The sequence below is a fragment of the Xenopus laevis genome, chromosome 6L, assembly GCF_017654675.1.
Source record: "Xenopus laevis strain J_2021 chromosome 6L, Xenopus_laevis_v10.1, whole genome shotgun sequence".
Taxonomy (NCBI): domain Eukaryota; kingdom Metazoa; phylum Chordata; class Amphibia; order Anura; family Pipidae; genus Xenopus; species Xenopus laevis.
In genome coordinates this window covers 94,206,406-94,229,872 of record NC_054381.1, presented here as the reverse complement: position 1 = coordinate 94,229,872, position 23,467 = coordinate 94,206,406, and the positions used below count along the sequence as shown (strand labels likewise).

The 23,467-nt window shown below is 35.4% G+C and overlaps 1 protein-coding gene across 1 annotated transcript; it reads right to left on the bottom strand.

Moving 5' to 3' along the window:
• Window positions 1–1,032: 1,032 nt before the first annotated feature.
• LOC108719125 (collagen alpha-2(IX) chain) lies at window positions 1,033–23,099 on the bottom strand. Its single transcript, XM_041566290.1, has 19 exons — window positions 23,026–23,099; window positions 22,196–22,249; window positions 21,107–21,160; window positions 19,192–19,245; window positions 17,214–17,267; window positions 16,219–16,272; window positions 15,270–15,314; window positions 13,751–13,804; window positions 13,543–13,596; window positions 12,431–12,484; window positions 11,824–11,895; window positions 11,627–11,662; window positions 10,326–10,370; window positions 8,883–8,915; window positions 7,718–7,864; window positions 7,161–7,337; window positions 4,981–5,071; window positions 4,815–4,892; window positions 1,033–1,815 (listed from the first exon to the last, which is right to left on the bottom strand). Exons 8-19 carry the CDS (start codon window positions 13,772–13,774, stop codon window positions 1,619–1,621), a joined length of 1,008 nt encoding a protein of 335 aa, XP_041422224.1. The 5' UTR covers window positions 13,775–13,804; window positions 15,270–15,314; window positions 16,219–16,272; window positions 17,214–17,267; window positions 19,192–19,245; window positions 21,107–21,160; window positions 22,196–22,249; window positions 23,026–23,099; the 3' UTR covers window positions 1,033–1,618.
• Between the last annotated feature and the right edge of the window lie 368 nt (window positions 23,100–23,467).

The window sequence follows — 23,467 nt, the reverse complement described above, 5'->3', positions numbered from 1 at the left end:
TCAAGGGTCGAAGTGAATTCGAGGGAATTTTCAAAGTGAAAAAATACGAAGTAATTTTTTGGATACTTCGACCATCAAATAGGATACTATGACTTTGAATTCGATTTGAAGTAAAATCATTCGAATATTCAACCATTCCATAATCGAAGTACTGTCTCTTTGAAAAAACTTCGACTTCAATACTTCGCCAAATTAAACCTGCTGAAGTGCTATGTTAGCCTATGGGGACCTTCTAGAGCAGTTTTCTACATTTTTTGAAGTTGAAGAAAAATCATTAGATTGATGGATGAAATCCTTCGAAACGTTCGTTTCGAATGATTTCATTGTTCGATCAAACGATTTTACTTCAAAAAACGGTCAAAATCTGTGAAAAAACTACGGTATTTGAAGTCGAAGTAAAGCCATTCGATGGTCGAATTTCGAAGTATTTATCACTTCGAAATTTGACCCTTGATAAATCTGCCCCTGTGTGTGTGCAATACTGAAGAAGGATACAATTCTAATATGAAGTGGACATTCAATAAATTCATTAGAAGGGGATTGAACCTACCCCTCAAGGACAGGGGATCAGTGCCTTTATAATCTCTTTGCTAATATGAATACAAAATGCAGCTTCAATTCCACTTTATATTTTACCTCACATGTATTTTCCAACCTGTCCTTTATTGTCATTGGTTTAATCCCAACTAAAGTAAAGGTCCACAATGGGGCAGAAGCCATAGCATGGGTGGGTGATGTTTTTATGTATTCAATTGCCCCAGAAGAAAGAAAAAGCTGTCTGAGAAAGGGAGAAGGCATGTGCGTGCATGTGAGCAGCTTTTAGATATGTCTACTAAGCACTGATCATAACTAATTTTATGATAATTTTTATATTTTTAGAATTTTAATAAATTTTAATCAAATTTTAATAAATTTGCCCCAAAGTGTCGTATATGGGAATATAGTTTACATGTTATTCAAGGTTCTTGTGTATTATAACAGGATAAGTAATACATTATTATAATTCAAATAAAACATTTGTTCAATACATGGACATTTTGAGTTATTTTATTATCAAATAACAGCACTTTGAATCGTTTATTTTTCTTTGAGCTATTTATTTTCGTTCTCATTTCAATCAGCATACCTGGTCTTTCTTCTTGTTTAGAGACTAAGGGTCTTTGAAAAAAAATAAAAATAATAATAGATATTTCATCCCCATAACTGCAACAATTGGTACAAAACAGTTGGCCACATATCACTTATTGCTTGTCCATTGATGTCTGTCATCATTCTAGGTACCACGTCTTCTAGGTGATATAAAAGGTTGCAGGAAAGGAATTAGAGGTAATTGTTTTGGCGATTCACCAACAGTAATGGCTGCTGTGTATCGAATGCATATCAAATGTAACTTTTTAAAGGCATTTAAAGTCAGAACAAACTAGATTACATATTTCTAAGATGAGGTGTCCTTGACAACAAAATAATGGGTGAAGATCTGCATTTCATGATAGTTTAGTTTGGATCTATAGGTGTCAGGCCTCCTTCTTCTTAACGGTAACTGAGCTTGGGATGGCATTTATCACAACTCCACAGACTTCTACCATCTTGTTGTTTTCCAGATTCTGCTTTTTGTCCCTCAGTATAGTCTTCCATTCGTTATACCTTGTTCATTCAGCAGTGTGGGTGCATTAATACTGCAGTCTCTGGCTTCACAAAATCCTGGGACGCCTGGTGGACCTGCAAGCCCCTGCTGACCAGTTGGACCATTGTAACCAAGTGGGCCCCGTGGGCCAGGCATTCCATCCTTGGCAACTCCTGGGTATCCCGTATATCCTAAAATTAAGTGAAGTGATAAAACACTGTATTTAAAGAAAGTACCAAATCAGTGGAATAAACATTGTAATGCACATTTTTCTGACTATTTTAATAATAAAAAAAAAGTCTGACCAAACTAGAATCCATGATTGGAGCTTATTTATTTTTTAAAAAGCTATATTCAATCGGATCGGGGACAAATCCGGAAAAAATCGAGTGAAAATCCGAACCGCTCGATTTTTTTGGGCTTTTGCCTGAAAAGTCCAACATAGTCTGATTTTTGGGCTAATTCTAGCGCAGACCACATAAAATTCCAAATAGGATAGGAACCTCTCCCATTGACTTATATTTAAGTCTGAGATAACAGATTTTTGGATTCTGACTTTTTCCATCCCCGGGGTATAATAAATCTCGAAATTCGTGGTTCTTTTTCACTAAAAATTCAGATTTTATAGTAAAAAACTAGAATATTTTTAAGTTTTTGGCAAAGGTTGAACTTGATGGATGGGTGTCTTTTTTTCAACCTAACTTACTATGTTACTATCTTACTTAATAAATAACCCCCTTACAGGGGCATAAGAATAAGACATGTGTTAAACATACTTTTGCCGGTTATTTTAATTATGAAAAGTCTTTGTTTTTTTCCTTGAGCTGAAGAGGGCAAACAGGGAAACGGATGGGGTAGCTTTTATGCTGGAATTGGGGCGGAGGGGGAAACACAACGTTGTGGTTAATAAATATAGCAACTTGTTTGCACACTGCACTTGTGCTTGTAAGTGAGTCCTTATGCTTTGCACAATGAAAGAAAACCTCATTTTAATCATAAGTGTCCCATTTACATATATTAAGAATTGTCAGTGTTTTACATTTTTCTGTAAAAGAAATTGCTATAGAAAGCAATATTTGCCTGGCTGTTTATATCCACAGCATTCCTAGTTCTGACTCCTGAAACAATACAAACTCAAAACACCTTGTGCCTACTTGCACTTGTCTATACATGTGTTTGCCTACACCTGTGCTGGATACTGTCCCACAAAATTAACCTTTCTCTAGAGAACTAATTGAGTCTATATAGTTGTTTGGTATGATTGTGGCTTATTTAAGAACGGCTAATTGAAGGGATTCTGCCATGATTTTTATGGTTTACTTTTAATTTCACTATTTTCATTGCAAATAAGTCATGCTACCATTTACAATTTTATTCTTGGAACAACAAATGTATTTTTTTAGCTTTAATATTGGTGTGGAGGCAGCCATCTCAGTGCACTGTGCCTAATTCTGATCTTTGAGAAGGAGCCAGTGCTGCACAATAGAACTGCTTTGAGACAGCTATTGTTTCTCATTGTACTTCAATACGACCCAGGTTGTGCAATAGCAAAGCAGGGTTTCTCCTGCTTGGGTGCTATCATCATGTCTACCACTAGGTGTGGCTAGGAGCACTTTTAGCAATCCATACAATTTCTGACTTTATTTTGATCTCTACAATCCTCACATCTTCTCCAGCTTTCAAGAAACCTGTTTTTTTGGGAAGGGTAAGAGTTTCAGAAATAATTGCCTCTCAATATATTTTATGTATTTGGGGCCCAAGTTCCCACTGCTTCTAATTGTATTTAATGTTTTTTGAGTGTCACTACTTCTCCCCTCATTGTATAATGTATTTATGATCTGGAGTTATTGTTCATAAATGCCAGTATACCATTATTTATAAGTGCATATTGTGTATATATAGCTGCTTTGAAAGTAAAACTAAAAAAAAAAAAGTAAAAATAAAAGTTTGGGAGTTTTACTTTGAAAGCAGCTAGTAAGTTGCAGGTAAAATTTAGTCCCTTTGTAAAATATATAATGAAGCAATAGAATTCTTAATGAATCAGATGAAAATTAAGCGTAGGACTGGCCAGATATGGGATGACTTTGACGTAGTTGGCCAGCTTAAATATATTGCAATATATGGACAAACAATCCCTGTTTTGTTTAAAGGGTAAGGCATTTTTTAGTAGCAGTATGCACAAAATGTCTCTGTCTTTAATATATTGATAATGGGTTGAGTGCAGAGGACCTCTTGTATATGTTTTCCGTGTATGGGAAACGGTTTTGTTCAGAGAAATATAATGATGTTGAATCTGTCATGCTAGGGCCAAACATTTTATAGGAACCATTTGGGCTGATAACTTGTATGAATGGGGAATTATGCACAAGGATTACAGAGATATTTTCCATACAGTTAAGACAATAGAATCTAAGTCCATCCACAGCTAGATTCCAGACTGGTCTAATGAGCAAAAGGATCTGTGGTCTCTATATGCCCAGACACTACAGAATCTATGGATGGCTATGGGATCTATTATTTGGAATGCTTGGTTATTTGGTTTTTTTTTAGATAAAGGGTTTTATGTAATTTGGATCACCTCAGCTTAAGGCTATTAAATATAGAGTACAACTTTCCTTTTGTCATCGCATTCCTTATCTCCTGACAAAGCTCTATTTTAAATTTTTAGATGCCTTTTTAGCAACGGAAAATATACAAGACTACTGAAATGAACTCATAGCACAATGTTGATCTAAGGACTGGTCCAACTGGTCAGGGAGGCAATCCCCCGAAGATAAAAATTAGATGACTTTAGAAGAGATTTTTTCATCTTAATGAGCAATGAGTTAGGCAGAATTCACTAGTGAAAAAAGGTTAAATTTGATGTATATGTTTATTTTTCAACCTCAAATACTGTTACTATGTAAGGGTTCAGGGAAATGGTATGATGTCAGCAGGTGGGAGTGGCCAGCCAAAAGTGGCTTGTTATTGCAAGATCAAAGCAAAGCAACAACAGAAACAATGCTGACATTGCTCTAGAACATATCTACTATATATATAATTAGCATCAATCTTAAAATTAGCATACCTTTTTAATACATATAATTAGCATAAAAAGAAATACATTTAAGCTATGAATCACTCTTAGAAGGCCTTTACTAAATTTGGTAGCAAGATTTTTACAATCCACCATATTGATTCTGATTTTTACCTCTAGGACCTTGAATTCCATCTGGTCCTGGACGTCCGATACCTGCTTCACCCCTTTCTCCTTTTTCACCCTTGTTACCTGAAATTACATAATAATATTTTGAGAAATACTTAAGTATATCAATTTTTGTGGAGAGGTCTGTTACAGCAACATCTGCAAATGTCACCTTGTTCTCCCACAAGTCCTTTTGTTCCAGGAAGGCCAACTGGTCCTCTGGGTCCCCGTTTTCCATTTGATCCAGCAGTACCGGGTTTTCCCTGTTCAAACAAATTCAGATGTAATGAACATTACCTTCAGTTTTATATTAAGTGAAATGGTGCAGACCATCTGATAAGCAGGTGAAAGGCCACTTAAATTGTATCGGTTTAACTAAAGCTCTTGACTAATCATTCTGTCCAATCCCTTGGTGTTTGTATTTTCCTCTTGCATATTAATTAGTGACAGTCGTCATCATTCTATATATCACATAAGCTCCAATATTAATCCAGTTGGCCATTAGGCTGGGCACCCCTAAGTGCCAAGAACCAATGTTTTCAAGCATAGCATCCCTTTAAGTTGAAAAAGTAATCCAAGTATTACATGTGTGAGTATGCATGCCTCCTATATATGCTTAGAATATATAATTTAGTCTTTTCTTTGTCCATACATGTGAAGCACCGTGTTCTTCAAAGCATTTCATGAGCCTCTAGTTTCAGCAGCAGGAGCTCTTTTCTTTTTAAATGCTTTAAAAGCCTGATCTAACATGTTTAAACAGTTACAAGAAATAATAAATTGATCTTGTATAGTATAAATATAATGCACTTCAAGTCTAAAGCTGTGGGACTTTTGCCATCTTGTCAGATGCTATCAATACAAGATATAGAATCAAACAACATAGTAAAGAGTAATTCATCTATGCACCACTTTTTGTATATTATGGAAGTAGCAAAAATGGTTCTTCACAGTGAGGGCAGTGAGGTTGTGGACTGCCTTACAGAGTGGCTTGGATGACTTCTTGAATAAGCATAATATCCTAGGCTATGGTGATCTGAAGATCTAGTTTAGTATAGGTATGTGTGTATATATAGTTTTATATATGTGTATTGCTAGGCCTGTATAGGTATGTATATATATTTGACCTGATCCACCTATGATGGGCTTCCGACATGGTCTCTGTGACCTTTTAGTATCCAGTGACCCTGTTCACTGTTATAGTGAGAGCCAAATGGTAACCACTTGGCTATCCTCCAATAGACCGGGGTGTTTTAAGTGCCCATCATGTTTGTCATGTAGATCCATCACACCAGGCACTAGCTTTGTACACCCCCTCACTGGCCATAGATACAAGATTTGCCATCATATAACATGCACTACAACACATGTGATTTATCTCATCATATGCCCTTGTGGGCTTTCGTATGTGGGCAAAACAGATCTAATGTTGCAACTTCGTATTGACGCTCATAGATCAGCGATCAATACAGCCTTCAGAGACCAAAAAAACACTAAACCGGTTGCTAAACATTTCTTAGAGGTGGGCCACCGTGTACCGACTTTTAAATTCATTGCTATTGACCACATACCAATGCCTAGAAGGGGTGGAGACAGATCCCGACTTCTCCTTCAACGTGAAACCTTTTGGATAAAAACACTTGATACTCTTTCCCCCAAAGGTTTGAATGAGTATTGTGCATATAGCTGCTTTTTGGCTAAAAGATAATACGCTTTTAATTATTTGTATTTATTTCACATATTGGACTGTATTGACAAAACCTTTTTTCCGCCAGTTTTTCTTTTTTGCTTTTTAGTTTAGCTTTGCTTTTTTGTTTTTGTCCAATATGCATTTATTAACATAATTGTGTGTGATGTCAGTAACAAGGCGGGATTTTTTAAACCTTTATATTTAATTTGGCACTTTCATTGTCTGTTTTTTAATGAGGTAGTGCATCTTGATAAAGGTCCCAGACCATGGACCGATGTTCAGGATCATTTGGAGAGGTTGAACTTGATGTATTATAACCTTATAACCCCAATTGACCTTTGTAACCATGTATAACTATGTGAATATATCACAAATAGGGATTATAGGGCCGTTATCTTGCCAGCATATACAAAGCTTGTCCTACAATCGCTCACATAAAACAATTTTTTGCATAAGGACTGTGGCACTGTTGTAATGACTTGTGTGTGGCATACATATGGGTTTATGATTGGGCATTTCTTACTTTGGTCATTGCAGGCTATTACCATGATACAAATTATTTTTATTCAAACCAATACATAAGTGGTCCCAAACTCAAATGAAATTCAGATTTTGTAAAGCATTTGTGGCTTCTCTGTACTCAAATATATTCATAATGGTCATACCTTTTTCCCAAGTTTTCCTGTAACACCTGGAGGTCCCGGTGGTCCAATCAATGAAATATTGGCCGTCGGACAGGCACTAGAACACTTCCCTCTAATGCCAGCTGCATATTGGGACATTTGCTCTATAACAACTTTACGGCACAGCTCATACACAAGTTGATCAGGCATGTCTGGGCCCTAGAAGACAAATGTAGTTCCCTGTTTGAATTCAGCATTGCCTTTGAAAAACTCAAAAAAGGGCTGCAGAGCAAAAAGTTAAATATTTAAAAATCCACCGAAATTTGAAATTGTTTTGGAATACTACTGTCTACATACTATTACATGACAACAGTGAGGAGAACTACCCAGCTAACATCGTTTTCTAAGGTAATTAATTATGTAAACTGCAATATTTAAGCATTTGCTGCATGTTTTGTGAAATATAAATGACCATAACTGACACCATGCTATGCAAGATCTTAATTAGATTTGCTTTATGCATGGATGGAATTGGTCCTGCTGATGATTATGATCTAAATTTGAATTCTGGTCATCAAACCCCTTGTAATTTTGCTTACCTGGAGTCCAGGAAGTCCAGGAGATCCAGGAGGCCCTCTCTCTCCATTATCTCCCAACGGACCAGGATAACCTCTTGGACCTGGTGAACCAGGGACACCAATTCTGCCTTGCTGGCCTAGGGGACCTATAGAGCCACGTTTCCCTTTCTGTAAGCCACATAAACAGTTAATATGTAGTGGGGACATTCATGGAATCAATTCATTTTTAGACAAACGTATGTAATATTTATTTTCAAAATTAAAGAAACAATATATTTACCCAGGTTTGAAACTGAAAGTGATATATATGGCAATTTTAAAAGGGTTAGTAGCTGGGGGAGGGACAATATGAAGAGCCCTATTTACTCTCCTAAATATTCCTGAAAGTTTTAAGTTCCGTTAGGGGTTGATTTGTAGGGGTAAATTATGGTGACCACTTATTTGGTTTCCTAGGTATTTATGGATATGTAAGTCCTAGCTGCTATGACAGTGCTTTACATCTTAACTCGTAAAAATGCATCTTAATTGTTATTAACGGTGTCTTATAAGCAGTGAACAAAAATGTAAGTGCCATGGATCATAAAAGATAGGATGCAGATAAAAAAAAAAGGCACCATCGATTTTATGTTTACAGTGAGGTTTACTTGGAATCAGCAATTTAGAGAACAATAAGCACATGTAGGGGCACAAATACCAAGGAAAGGGAAAAGCAAGATCAGATGATGGGGAGCTATGAGGATCTTCATTGTTGGGGGTTACTGTGGCTTTTGGAAGTAAGTTGTATGCATTGTGTACTTTATTTTTAGTCACTCCTTTGTCAAGCCTTTTTTGACTCATAATGGCACATGTGACCTTTTGAAGAATCTTAAAACCTGGTGAAAAAAAAGCCATAAATTACACATTTAGACACAACGTGTGTTACCATGTGCGAATATCTATGCAATGATTTCCTCATTGTCTCAGATTCTTTTCAAATGTTTTTCGAAATTCTGGTAATGATTGGATGGGAAATTTCCACATTTAAATAAAAAATCTGTTCCTCTCAACTTTCATGGTCTGGGAATTATATTAGCATAGTAAATAAGATTTGAATAATATTAACGTTGCCTTCGATACTGCAGAATTTCTCTTTATACCTACTGTATAAAGGTATTGGACAAAACATGAGCATATTAAGTTGACTCACTGATCCTTTGTCTCCGGTGTCACCAGTGTCACCCTGTAAGTAAAATATAATGCAAATAAAATCAGTCACAGTGTCACAGTTCATACACATTATTACAACCTGTGATTATTCAGAAATGATGAATAAGTTGATTTTACCATTCTGGCCAAATTTGTTTCATATTTCCTTTGTTAACTAGACAGCTTTATGATGATATGCTTAATGATCTAACATATATTAGATCTTGTTGTATGACTACATTCAAAACTCTATTCACAAGAATCTATGCTGTCAGCTGTCTTTCTCACTGCCATTTTAACACTGAATGGTTTGTTTCATTTAAATATTTAAGAATGCATAGTTTTGTCACATTTAGTAATTCAGCTACTACCGTTGTATCCACTTGCATCCTCTACTATTGTGTTGCTACATTAAATTGTCATTCTAAATGCTTATAGTAAAACTGCAAAGAAAAAGTTGGAGAAAGCAGAATTTTTGATTTCTCAGTTTTCAGGCAAAACATTTTCTAAATAAACCTTGGGGCTCTCACACTGGCATTTTAATTTGTTTAGCAGGAGGCATATTGCTCCAATTTTTCTCACCTAATTATATGACTTTTTTTTCTAAAAACATGCTCATGTAGATTTATAGATCTATTTATTCAGGACATTGCACTATAGAAGCACCATTCAGTTCACTGGAAAGAGTTCGCTCTAATAATATTCTATTTTATATCCCAATTCTTTGACGTTTCCATTTCAGGCAGTTGGGCAACAGGGAGAAAGAAGGTTCTAGTTTAAGAGTAAAACATTATTAGATACTTTAGAAAGGTAATGAAAGGACTGAACTCTTAAGAAGTTTATTTCAAGTTAAATTCATTGTCTATACCATTTTACATTGTACTAGTCTTGTTAATGATTCTCAGGGTACCCCGAATCCTAACAGTGTACTATTTTAATGACCAAAACAAAGGCACAATTCATTACATAATTGCATTTCCACTGATAATGTGAATATTGAACATAAGTTACACAGGGCAGCACTCATTTTGAGACATCTAAATAAACAGCATAAGCAAATACCTATGCTAGCAAACACATATGGTATCTTTCTGTACAGACTATAATAAATCCCAAAAGGTTGTCCTTGGTATGGTGATTTTGATAGGCTAAACTCCAGTCTTTGCCTGTCAACCAAATGAAAATAACTATGTATTCAACTGCTCTTCATTAGAGAGTGTATCTCCAAATAATGCAACTCCATCAGGAGTTAATATGTTCTCTAATCATTAGTCTACAATTACACTGGAAGGTATCTTACAACACCCAGTATGAGGCTTTCTACCAAATCACCAATTTATTAGATGAAGATGATGACCTCCGATAGTGTTTATTTAAAAGAAACCAGTGACTGATCACAATGAAAAGCAAAATCTCATCAAGCAAAATGAACAATTATAATTACCGTGATCCCAAGGTTTCCTTTGGATCCGCGTTTTCCCTTGTCTCCCTAAAAAGAATCGTTGCAACAAAGAAATAATAATGCTTAAAGCAAACAATATTTTATGCCAAAAAGTATTTTCATATATGACCAACAGCACTTAATTATAACTATAATTATTAGATTAGCTCCCCTTACCTTTGCCATCATTGCTAATATATTAAATCTGCAGATCAGCTAATACTGGTTTCATTTGGAAACGCCACATTGCATACATGCAATACTGCCTTTTTTACAACCACAATAAGTATCAGTAATTCAATAAAACACATTTAATTTATATTCTATTATATATGGACACAGAAAAGAGTCAAATACAAAAATGAAGGGGGAATTCAGTAAGTGATTTTGATTATTGCAATGCAGTACAATATTGGGTGCCTTCCATGTTTGTGATCCAAATTTTACCTGAATTATCTCTGCCCCTGTGTAGAGGGATTGCACTTTTAATGGAAATAGTTGTCACATTACCATGATATTGAATACTTGTAAGGTAATTCAGGAATTTCTTCTGTGTAGTTTACTATACTGTAGACTACGAGTTTAAACAGCATCTATCTAATATTTACAATAAATATAAATTACTAAACTATGTTTAAATATTTCTGTACTTAAGGTGCCATAAACACTTGTTAGTGTAGCGGATGTTACTTTGTGGTATGATCAAAGTATAGTTATATAACCACAGGAATGGTTGTTCAACAAAATAAGCTTTTGAATTTTACAGACTAAAAACAATCCATTCCATGAAGGTAGGATTAATAAATACACGCGTAATAATAGCACCACAAGACGTATATGAAATTAAAATTCTTCATATTCAAAATATTCAATGTATTCAATTCAGTGGATACAAAGCATATAATGACAGCAACAATTCCCCGAATATTATTAGAAATGCCAACTGAAAATCCATTTTTGAAATTAAATATAGAAAAATTAAAAGGATGTTTTGAGATATGACTGCAGTCTACAAGTTTTAGGTCTTATATCTATTACAATATGGCAAAAGATATAGTAAGTAATAGCTATAAGTGAACCAGCCAAAATTCTAATCCTAAAAGCTGCTGTAGCACTTTCAGTTTTCATTATCCACATCTACCAGATTGTTTGCACCCCAATAAGTCACCAAGGACATGCACCTTTAGTAGAATTCTCACAGTCAATTAATTTTTGCCCATTGCTGAATGACCAAGCTTGTTTATGGTTAGTGTAGACTGAAGCTAAAGAGAAGAAACCAAAAGAAAATTATACATTCATTGTACCTGTACTCCATCATCTCCTGTCTCTCCCTTTGAGCCCTGCACAGAACAGAAAAAAACAAAAGCTGAAACAAAACAGCAGATTCCAGAAAACCAGTCTCTGATGCCAATGTTATCTATTTTTACTGCAAAACAGTAAAGCAGAGTGACACTGACAGTTTAAGGAGCCATTAAGAACCTCATAGAAATGAAGTGCTTACCTTTGGTCCTATAAGACCCTGAGGACCTGAGTCTCCTGGTGTTCCTGGGTCACCTTTGGCACCCTTGGGTCCCTATATTTGCAAATAAAGCAAATTATATTTTTATTTTTAGATTTTACTTTTATACCAATGTCCCATGTTTCCTCTTGCATATACAAAAGGGCTACACTTAAAATAATGAGGAGTCAAGTGTCGCAAACAGATGCAGCTTTAATGCAACAGAACAGCGGTTTGTGTTCCATTAATATTGATGTATTAAATGCAAATGTATTTTTTTATTGAAAAAATCTTAAATAGATCATTGTATTTGTAAATTAATTTCTCCTGTGTCATAAAAAGTTATTATTTGGGCATTTTATGGCATCAGAGCTACTTGTTGGTACTTAATGTGGCGCAAGGGCACCAATCATCTTTCACTTCTCATATTCTGCATTATCCCAATCATCAATGTCTGGGATTTCACATCAAGTTTTGAACTAATTTGCAGGACACAATATAATTTAGCCATATTTCTATTATTGCACTGCTTTGCAAAAGGCTGAGCAAACAGCTGTTTATCTATTTTCTGTAATATGCCCATTTAAATACAGTACTGTTTGTGCCATACCATCATGCCCTCAACCCCTGGTGGACCCTGTGGACCTTGATCTCCTTTATCTCCCTGCAAATAAATAAAATACATATTAACATATATAGAACGCCCAATATATATCAGAACGTTTGCAATGTACGGAAGGCATATTATTTGCTTCTTAGTGTGATGTCAGTTTACCAGAATCCTGAAACAGATCAATTATATACTATAAATATTTTATTTATTTTATTGTTTTAGCAAGGAAGCTATAGAATATAAACATGAACACTGCTGCGAGGCTCATATACCTCAGCAACCGCTCCTAGTCTGCCTCGCCATTCTGTCAATCCCTGCACTGGCTTCCGTTACCTTTCAGAATCAAATTCAAATTAATGACACTGACTTTCAAAGCACTTCATAACTCTGCCCCACCCTACATCTCTGAACTCATCTCTATATACTCATCCAATCGCTTACTACGCTCCTCTACTGACCTGCTACTCAACTCTTCTCTCATTACCTCCTCACATGCTCGCATTCAAGATTTTGCAAGGGTTGCACCCCTCCTCTGGAACTCTCTCCCACGGTCTGTCCGACTTTCTCCCAACCTTTCTGCTTTCAAGAAATCTCTTAAAACGCACTTCTTTCGAGAAGCCTACCCTCACTCTGCTTAACTACCAAACACAACACCACATACAATATCACATTTCTCACCTACTTAATTCGATCTTGCCCACTCCCACACCTTGTGTATTACTCCCTTCCCTTTAGAGTGTATGCCTATGCATAGGGCCTTCCTCACCTTTTTGTACCTGTATTGATTGTGATGTATGTAACTCCATATGTTCTATGTATATAATACATGTGATTTAGTTTTATAATCACATTTACTTTACAGTAATATGTTGGCGCTATATAAATACATGTTAATAATAATAATAACATACTTTATCTGAAAGAGATGCATGCTGAAATTATATCTTTTTAGAGGTAAATTTGAATTCTGTTAGGACATTTCTAAGCTCACTGGCAACAATTTAATTGAGATATATGTAGTAACCACAACTTTTGGAGCATTCTATGAGTAAAAAAGAAAAATTTTCCTTGTTGTTTAAATGTATTTCCCAACAATGCCAAATACATACCTTTAGTCCAATTATTCCCATTTCTCCTTCTCTTCCTGGAACACCAATCTTTCCCTGTTAAATTAGGATATATTATAATATTGTATATGTATATATATACTGTATATATCTATCTATCTATCTATATATATATATATATATATAATGTATATATATATATATATATATATATATATATATAATGTATATATAGATATAATATACTTACATCCTTTCCATGGATACCCGGCATTCCTGCAACTCCAGATAATCCTTTTGTGCCCTGCAGAAATAAGCGTCAGATATTATTACCAGTATTAACCAGTTTAAATATGTCCCATGTTGACTCTCATACATGTTTATTCCAATTATTCTTACTTACTAAGATCAAATAGACTAATGTTACTTTAAGTCATTTTTTGACAATTTATATCTATACATTTAAAATATAATATAATATAATATTTGCAGCTCATACGATGATGACATGAAGTTAACTCTTTATGATACAGGTTATATATATAGAAGGAGCCTGTTACTTTATGTAAGAATTCCTTTATTTTCAGTTGTCCTTATAAGTGGAAGAGGATAGACAGAGAGGAATGAATCAAATAGTGTGCTAGACAGTATTTCCAGCTGAGTTATCAACAAATCCAAACAAGTTGTGGCTGCTGCTCTTTTTTTATTTGACCTTTATTTCTATTCTGTACTGTAAAGATGGTTTCTTTGAAGCAGACTTTTACTACTGTTTCTTTGTATTACTGTAGTATGTTCAAATGTCTATAAATCTATTTTCTACACAAATCCCCACCCAGACTCTTGTGTTTAGGATTTTGGTCAGAAATCTCTGTATATAAATAGCATGCATGTGGAATATAACTCTGAAGCCTTTGTAAAATATGTTTTTTTATGTTCTATTTAATGCTCAGATTCTGAATACTTAGAGAAAGTATTATTCAAAGTAGTCATTATAGTAGAATTTGTGGCCTTAGCAGTCAGTACTCACACAAAACTGAAATGCTCAGGATTACACATTTCCTGAGCTTAATAATCAGACTTCTCAATAGATCTTTCAATGAACTCACACAGGCTATATATCCCTACTTATAACAATCATTGAACAATATATATAATATTTATGGGCATCATCTGATCCATTCTGATGGTTCCTTCAGATGCTCTGGAGTTTTTAATACTTTCTGTCTATATTTGTTTAGAAAGTTGTTTAGAAAAAAGTCTTGTCTGCTTTTGGCCAAGAACCTGTGTACACTCAAGAAGAGGTCTGGCAGTATCTGGATATGTTGAAATGTTTGGGGGTCCCACATCAATAGAACTAAGAATAAGACAGGAACTTCCTTGAAATTCCGAGAAAAATAATAAAACACCTGCCAGTCTCAGGAAACAGTGTTGACAAGATGGATTATGTTTATCATCAAAAAATGTTGAAAGCTAGTTCCAAAGACAGGGGCAATGTAGGCCTTGCCACTACATAAAAGTCTCAGTTTAGGAAAGCTATAAGATGGTCTTTTTCACAGTTTGAATGCCTCTATACAGGTAATGGAAACATCTTGGTGTCAGTGACATTCACCACACACTTGTGCTATAACAGCAGGTGATCACAATATTATTTAAAATGCATTATACATATCATTATGACAATAATTCATTAAAAACTGCAAACACACAAACTTGCAATTGATTTATAATAAGAATACTTTCTAGCATACAGTAATGTTATGTATCCTCACCTTTAATCCTTTCTCTCCGTGACCTCCTGGAATTCCGAGGTAACCCTGAGTGACAAATCAACATATCATATTCAACTGTAGTTTGATACACTACCTACCACAAACAAAACAATACTGTGGCTTACTTTTTTATTTCACTACGAATTCCCGATATCTCTTATTTTCTAAATAGTTAATACTCTGTTTGGATGTACATTATGGATCCAAACAGTGCCTACATCATAAAAGATAATTGCAATATATAATACTGCAAGCCAATATACCAAATAATGTGATGGAATGAATTATTCTGATAACAATTATCATTAACAATGTAGAACACTGGCTAATTAAAAAGACCCTGCACTGCTGTCCTTAGCATACTGGGGATGGGGGCAGAAAACCTGAATCCATTTGTCAAAAAAAAAACTGCAGATTACAGTAGTTGGGAATGTAGTAGCATAAAGCTCATTAACTCAAGACTTCTCCTTGCTACTAGACAGTAGGTTTTGTGCAGTGAGCAGTGTCTACAGTGTCTTAATCGTAGACCATGAGACAAATGCATTACCTTAATATATATATATATATATATATATATATATATATATATATATATATATATATATATATATATATATATTTATATTTATATATATATTTTTTTTAATACATTTATGATGTAAATAATGACCATTAAACCACAAAACTCATCACAGAATATAGCTAGACTGAATCTTCGAGTAAGAATAGAGCACATAGTGTAAATTATAATCACTGTACTGGGGTGGTGCAGCTCCCAAGTAGATGATGGAGGGGCTGGAGGTTGGAGTAGATTATTGTTGGTATTAGAAGCAACAATCAATTTGTGAAATTAAAACATTCATTTCATACTGTCAGTTATATATAGCATCTGTGCAAGGGTGTCAGTATTGCCAGTATTCCAGCACATTGCACATAATGGTGTAATTACCGTGTATCCAGGATCCCCTCTGCTTCCTGTAAATCCTGAGGTGCCACCGTTACCCTGTTATGTGACGGTAAAAAGAAAAACACATTATCATTTTCATTTGGCAGTAGTGCTAGCAAATATATACTAAAAATGCATCCCTGGCATGCCTGGGAGCTGGCGTTTTCAGGATAAGGGATCTTTCTCTAATGTGCCATACCCTATAACTATTAAAAATATTGAAGGAAATTAGTACTGTACTAGTGTACATTGATATTTCCAGATTATTTTTATAATCGATTCCAAAATGAAGAGGCTACTATTACACAGGAGCAATATACAGTATGACCATTCATTTAATAATCTTTTACATAGGAGCAGAATACAGATGGTCATTTACCAAATCTTTGCAAAAACTGCAGTAGAAATAACATGTGGACTTCATGAAACTGCATGAAAAGGGTGTTTTCCTTATGTAAAACACTTTTCTCATCCTCTTTAAGGATATTAAGATGTAAAAACACTAGATGTGAGGGTCTCTGTGCATCAGTTTCTGGCAGGGTGGGTGGGAGGAATGTTATAATTAGGTGGGGGAATCATCTGAACCAATGCTGCTTTTCTCCTGTTTTGTCTGGGTGAGGGCAGCAGGTCACACATTAAATCATCCAAGTCTTTTTAGGCTTTTTTTTCTTAGAAATTCTTAAAATATCTGCCCTCAGATCCTAAAAGATGTGATTATTGGCCATCTCAAGCTAGTTTGGCTCATTTGGCCTTCTCCATGCCACAGTGCTACAGAAAGCATGTCTGTTCAAGAAGTCAGCATTCGGAAATTTCAGTACAAGGTTCGGTAATATATTTCAAAGACATCTTTATTGTGTCCTGGAAATTTACATTCTCATTTGGCTATCACTTTCTTAGATTTTCCAAAAAACATCAGAAAGAAATCTGTGCCCAGGACTAACTATTTACACTTTATGCCATAAATCAGTAGAACAAGGTACAGTATAGTGCTAATTTACCTTTTGCCCCTTGGGTCCCTGAGGTCCATCCCTTCCTGGTGGACCTCTTGATCCCTATAGAATAGTGGAAAATTATAGTATTAATTAATATTACATATGAATATAAAAGTAAATGAAAGAGGTGGTTGTTTTAATACACTGAAAAAATATACAATACTAGTAAAAGCAATCATTTTGAAAACTAGCCAATAGAAGAAAAAACTGCACTGTGAATAGACATATTGTTAAAAACATTTCTTGCTGAATAATATTTACTTTTTTTTAATAAACAATAAACCTCTTTATTTATATTGAAGACAAAGTGTGTACCCTAGTTCTTTGTGGGAATAGGGCCCATTGGTGGATGTTCCTCTGGAATATTGTATATGGCTGATCCACTGACAGTCCACTGTGTTTAGAGATGTAAGAGAAGATGCCCCTGCAGGGAATGTGCTACCCAGAATTTTCTAGGAGGGGCTGAGGCAGACTGGCAGATGGGGCCCACGACTCTGCGTGAATTAGTGAGCTGTGTTTCCCTGTAATTTATCCATGGATTGCTAGTAAAGTAATGGAGTGTGTATATGATGTGACATTAAAATGGTTTGTAGGGATATATTATGCTCTATATTTTTTGCATTATAAACTTTTTAAAAGGAAACTCAGTAAGCTGTTGTTTTTTTGCAGGGACATGTGAAATGAGAAAAATAGACTTTTATTGTGGAATGTTAAGCTGGCCATGCGTGTAAAATAAAATCCATGTACTATGGATATTGGTTGCTTTAGGGATCAACCTGCTTGAAATTCTTAGCAGCTAATTCGCCATATTGGATAGTATATGATGCATAAACAATTGAAGTGAGAAGAAGTTGCTGCTCCTCTTTATTTCCTGCTGTTCCGGTGGTTTGGGTAGAAGTCTGAATGATCAGAAAAATATGTTGAGCCCCTCATATGCTACTGTCTATTCGGCCAACAAATATGTAGGTATCTATATGGCTACCTTTTCTAGATGTGAATCCTTAAGTGAAGGGAGGAAAGAAAATACGTACAGAATGCATCCATTCTTTAATGGCAGACCGATTCATAGCCCCACTATAATTTAACATATAGTGCTTAAAAAGGCACATGTCCCTGTGTCTGGAACACCCCTGGCATTATATAATGCAGGGAGGAATACAAATTAGTATGGGGGTGTTGCACAAACTGAGTGATAAACCAGTAAATGAGGCATATGAATTGTTAAAGTAGGTTGCCTGCGTGTGATACAATACTAACCTCCATATGAAATAAAAAGCACTAAGTTTGCCCAGGAGCAATAACCCATAGCAACCAATAAGATGTTTGCTTTTAAACAGGTGACCAGTAAATTCTACATGCTGATTGGTTGCTATGAGTGATTGCTCCTGGGCAAACTTAGCACCTTTTATCACATTACCCCCAATGTAGTGATAGTAAGTAGGAGAAGCAGAAGTTATGCCTTTTTTTCACTGTCTTTCTACAATTTTAGTTCTGAAACAGTGTAGCAAAAGTCAACTTTCCGTCTGCCAATACTCCACTTCCTGCAATGAATTACATGCTTATTTACAGGTATCTGCTACATTATTTCAACAGTCAGAGCCAGCAGTGCAGAGAATAGCAAGGGGCAGAAAGATGTTGCCATTTTTCCAAGTGAATTCAACTTACCTTGCCCCTTAGCACCGCTGAAAATATGTAATTTTTTAATGTTTACAATTATATTTTTTATCATGCAAAATATTTGGGGGGGGGTTTACATTGCTCACTTAAATGATACTGTCTTATGAACTGGGCACTTCAATGTTAGTTTTGTTGAATATCATGGTTGCAATAATATGAGTAACGTGTAATGATGACCATTCATTGCCCTTATATACTGTACATATGAGGTTATGAAATAAAGGGAAAGAATGCAGAAACATACATTCCTACACATTTCAGAATAATCAAGTTATAATTGCGAATATGTATAGAATCTGTTGCATACCTTTTCGCCAGGAGTTCCCCTAACTCCATCACTTCCTGATTTTCCAACACTGCCCTGTAATGAGAGTAAAACATCAGCATCGAGATTCACAGAATATTGTCACTTTGACACTGTGATACATCATGTAAAAAATCAAAATGATTGTTGCTGCTCTTTACATATCATTTTATACCACTTATCACACCAGATATATTATCCTACTCTGTTTGTATTTTGACTTCAATGGGTTACCATAAATCTAGTTTTGTGTAAAACATTGGTATAATTTTATTTATTTATTGCTCTGACCACTGCAGAAACTTCATACGTCCCTAACTGCTCTGAAGGGAAACGATCATACTGTCAAATGGCAAGGGGGAGCCCCTCCCCCCGCCTTACTTCCCAGACCTCAAAGAGCTTTGTTTGTTTCCCTATAAAGCAGCCGGCGACTGAGTAGAGATTTGTATCCGCAGACCCAACGCAGTCCGCATATTCTGATTATTTATCAGTCTTGCTGTATCGGCTCATATGGCAGATATTATTTGACTTGAGCTGTTTTTATAATTTATGACGATCCCTAAGCTTAGCCTCCCAACTAAAGCCCAGACCACACTGAGCATGTGCATAGTCTTGGTCTTGCAAAGATGTTTAAGAAAGTTACAAGATGACAGCCCCCTGCGGACAACTTTGAAAACATAAATCATGTGTTTAATTAGGCTTCTGGTGCAGTAAGTTCATGTTTATGTTTAGTATACAAAATACAGCATTTCTAGCATTATTCTATTTTAGACTTTAGCTCCCCTTTAATAATTCCACTATATAATTCTATCACATTTTAACCTGAAATTATTTTAATAATATTTACATTTTTACTCAAACTTGAATAGCCTTCTGATGCTTTATGTTGCATTACAGGTTATGGTTGCATTATAGTTTATTAGTTCAGTGCATATGTTTGCATTGCATCAGTTCACTGCCAGACATTCCATTCAGCAATGTGACAAATGTTAATGAGACATTTGGATAGAGAAATTGATCCTTCTTAGTCTTTTGGGAATAAGGCTTTGATCCTGAGTATACCATAGTATGTTTTACCATACCTGAGTAAAAAGCTGTAGAAGCTCTCTGTTTGTTTAGGATAGCAGCTGCAGTATTAGCTTGGTGTGACATCACTACCTGCCTGAGTCTCTCCCTGCTCACTTATAGCTCTGGGCTCAGATTTCAGCAGAGAAGGGGGGGCAAACTGAGCATGCTCACGCCCAGGGTAAGGAGGTTTAAGCTGAAGGCAGGAAGCCTGATACAAAGTCCATGTGAAAACAATAGAAGGAAATAAATGCAGTGTTTTTTTTGACAGAGGACTCAGAGCAGCACTACTTTGAGGGTTTACTGGTATATTTAGGTGGACCTTTCTAATAAGGCTTACTTAGTTTTAACCTTTCCTTCTTGTTTAATCAAGCATTTTTGTGCCTTTGTAGTTAACATTTCCAAACATTAGGGGGTAGATTTATTAAGGTTTGAGTTGTGTTTTCCACAAAAATGAGAGTTTTATTTTTTGGTTATAACTCACATTTTCAGGTTTAAAATAAAAACGAATTTTTTGAGATTTATTATACCCCGACCCTGGAAATAGCTTGAGTCTGAAAACACACCATCTAAAACCTGTTGAGGTCATGTAGAAGTCAATGGCAGAGGTCCCTTGAACCATTTGAAGAAATTAATAGCCTGCATGATGTTCGCATTTTTTTCTGAGGGTTTTGCCCAAAAAGTCGATCAATTAGAGCAATGCGAGTTTTTTTTTCTCGTGAAAACGATGTAGCATAAAAATATGTAGCATAAAATGTCAAGCAGTATATAACATGTACACATCTATATGTCAAATGTATTTCAGGTCCATAATTCAAACAGATAATGTCATATGCTATTTTAACCTACTTACAGTCTCTCCAATTTCTCCTTGTTCTCCCCGAGGCCCTGTCAGTCCAGGTACTCCCTTTAAAATGAGAAAGCAAATTCAATATCTGAGTAAAGATCAATTCAAGGTTTTGGATATTTTGAAAACAATTTTAATGATGACTGGTTACTAACAAAAAAAAAACTTTTACATTCCATTTTCCTCAATCAATATGACATCATGTAGCAAAATAAATCAAATTCCTGCAATAATTTGTGACAAAAGTACAACAAATATCTCTATAGTACACAAAGGGGCCCATTCATTAAGTTCGAGTGAAGGAATATAAGAAGAAAAACTTTGTTTTTTTGGCTACTTTGACCTACGACTTCGACTTTGAATCGAACGATTCGAACTAAAAATCGTTCGACTATTCGACCAGACGATAGTCAAAGTACTGTCTCTTTAAGAAAAAACTTCGACCCCCTAGTTTGCCACCTAAAAGCTACCAAACTCAATGTTAGCCTATGGGGAAGGTCACCATAGGCTTGGCTAACTTTTTTTGGTCGAAGGATGATCCTTAGATCGTTGGATTAAAATCCTTCGAATCATCCTTCGATCGAACTATTTGCGCAAAATCCTTCGACTTCGATATTCGAAGTCAAAGGATTTTCATTCCCCAGTCGAATATCGAGGGTTAATTAATCTGCCCCTTAAGGTTCTCAAATGTGCCCCCTTAACCCAGCTACTCAATAACGAGCCAACATTATCTAAAGCGCTATAAGGACTATGTTAACAACAAAATAAATAGCTTTTTCTACTTGATGAGTGTATTTTATTTTTCTGATGATCCTATACTGGTCCAACAAAATATTTTTTTAATAGTTTGGATATGTAACTTTAGGTTTACACAAAAGTCGTGTTATCGGTACAACATTCATTGTTATCTGACATTTATCATCACTTATTTCCCTTAACAAACTAATCTATATCATGTGATCTAATATAAAAAGTTTCATGTTGAGCCCTCTAAAGATTCAAGTTTTTAGAGGTTGAAAACCTTTGTATTATTATTGTATTATTATTGAATACATATAATTTTTTTATCTAAACATGAAAAGTCAATTGAGTTACCTTAACTCCTGGTATTCCTTCTTCTCCTTTGATTCCAGGTAGTCCTATATAGCCCTTAAGAAGAACAACAAAATGTCAGAGAAAGGCTAATCTAAGAGCATATAACTGTGGTCACCCAATGTGACTCTAAAGATTTCTCTTAAGAGGAGCATTGCTTTGTGTCAGAAGTTGCACATATATACATTTTATATATTAAGGTCTTACAACCAGAAACACAGATAACATTGCTTACCAGTGAATTCTGTATTGATATAGACTCATCTTTATGGATAAATAGTGTTTTTTTGGTCTTTACATATATTATAAGTATGGTTGTATTATTCATATTGCCTTTTTTCTTTTTCTGAGATATATTGCCCCACTGTACTGAACACATTTGCCTAGTGCTGCATAAGAAAGGCTCGTATGGCTAGTGTTTATGGGAAAATTTTTCTTGTGACAATTAATAACAACAGGAAAGTATCAGAAAATATCAAAATTATTATGGAGCCAGGCATACGGGCAGTTGATAAGCTGAAGCTACAAATGCAGCAGATGTTATCTAGAAATTAGTTATTCCATTTAAAAAGATATTTTCCATCTAAATTAATGTTGTCCCATGCTGTGCCATGATGTTCCATATGATGCCAAATATGTAGCCCCCTGGTCGCTGAGAAGCATTTTCCAGACACTGGTAAGAAACTGTTGTGCAGGTTAAATTGTGGGCCATAAATCTGATGGCCAAATACAGCCTTACAACACATAACAATGTGTTTGGCTAGGATAAAACTCCAGCTAGGATCAGCTTTAGCTTACTCTGTGTCACATAATCGCGGTATCTGGATACTTACAATATCACCTGTGAAACCAGACGGGCCTTCATCACCATCAGGACCTGGGTCACCCTGCAGTAGAAAATATAAATATAAGTCTATCTATCTATTTATCTATCCAGGGTTGGACTGGGCCAGCGGAACACCGGGTAAAAGCCTGGTGAGCCCAACGGCCCAGACCCACACCCATTTACAGACCACACTGCCCCCTGATCTCGCTGGAGGCCTGTAGGCAAGTTGCAGCAGAGGCAGTGGGGGGCCACTCTTTATAGCATATATTAAAATATAGAAACTAGAAACTAATACTATTTATATGAATGTTTATGTGGATATATCACTGCGAAGCAAATAATTTATTCTCAAGCACTTAAACATACAATATAAATGTATCACTGCCATAAACTAATTTCCCCAAAAGAGAATTGGTGGACTAGGTGGCAATTTTCAATCAAGTAAGTTT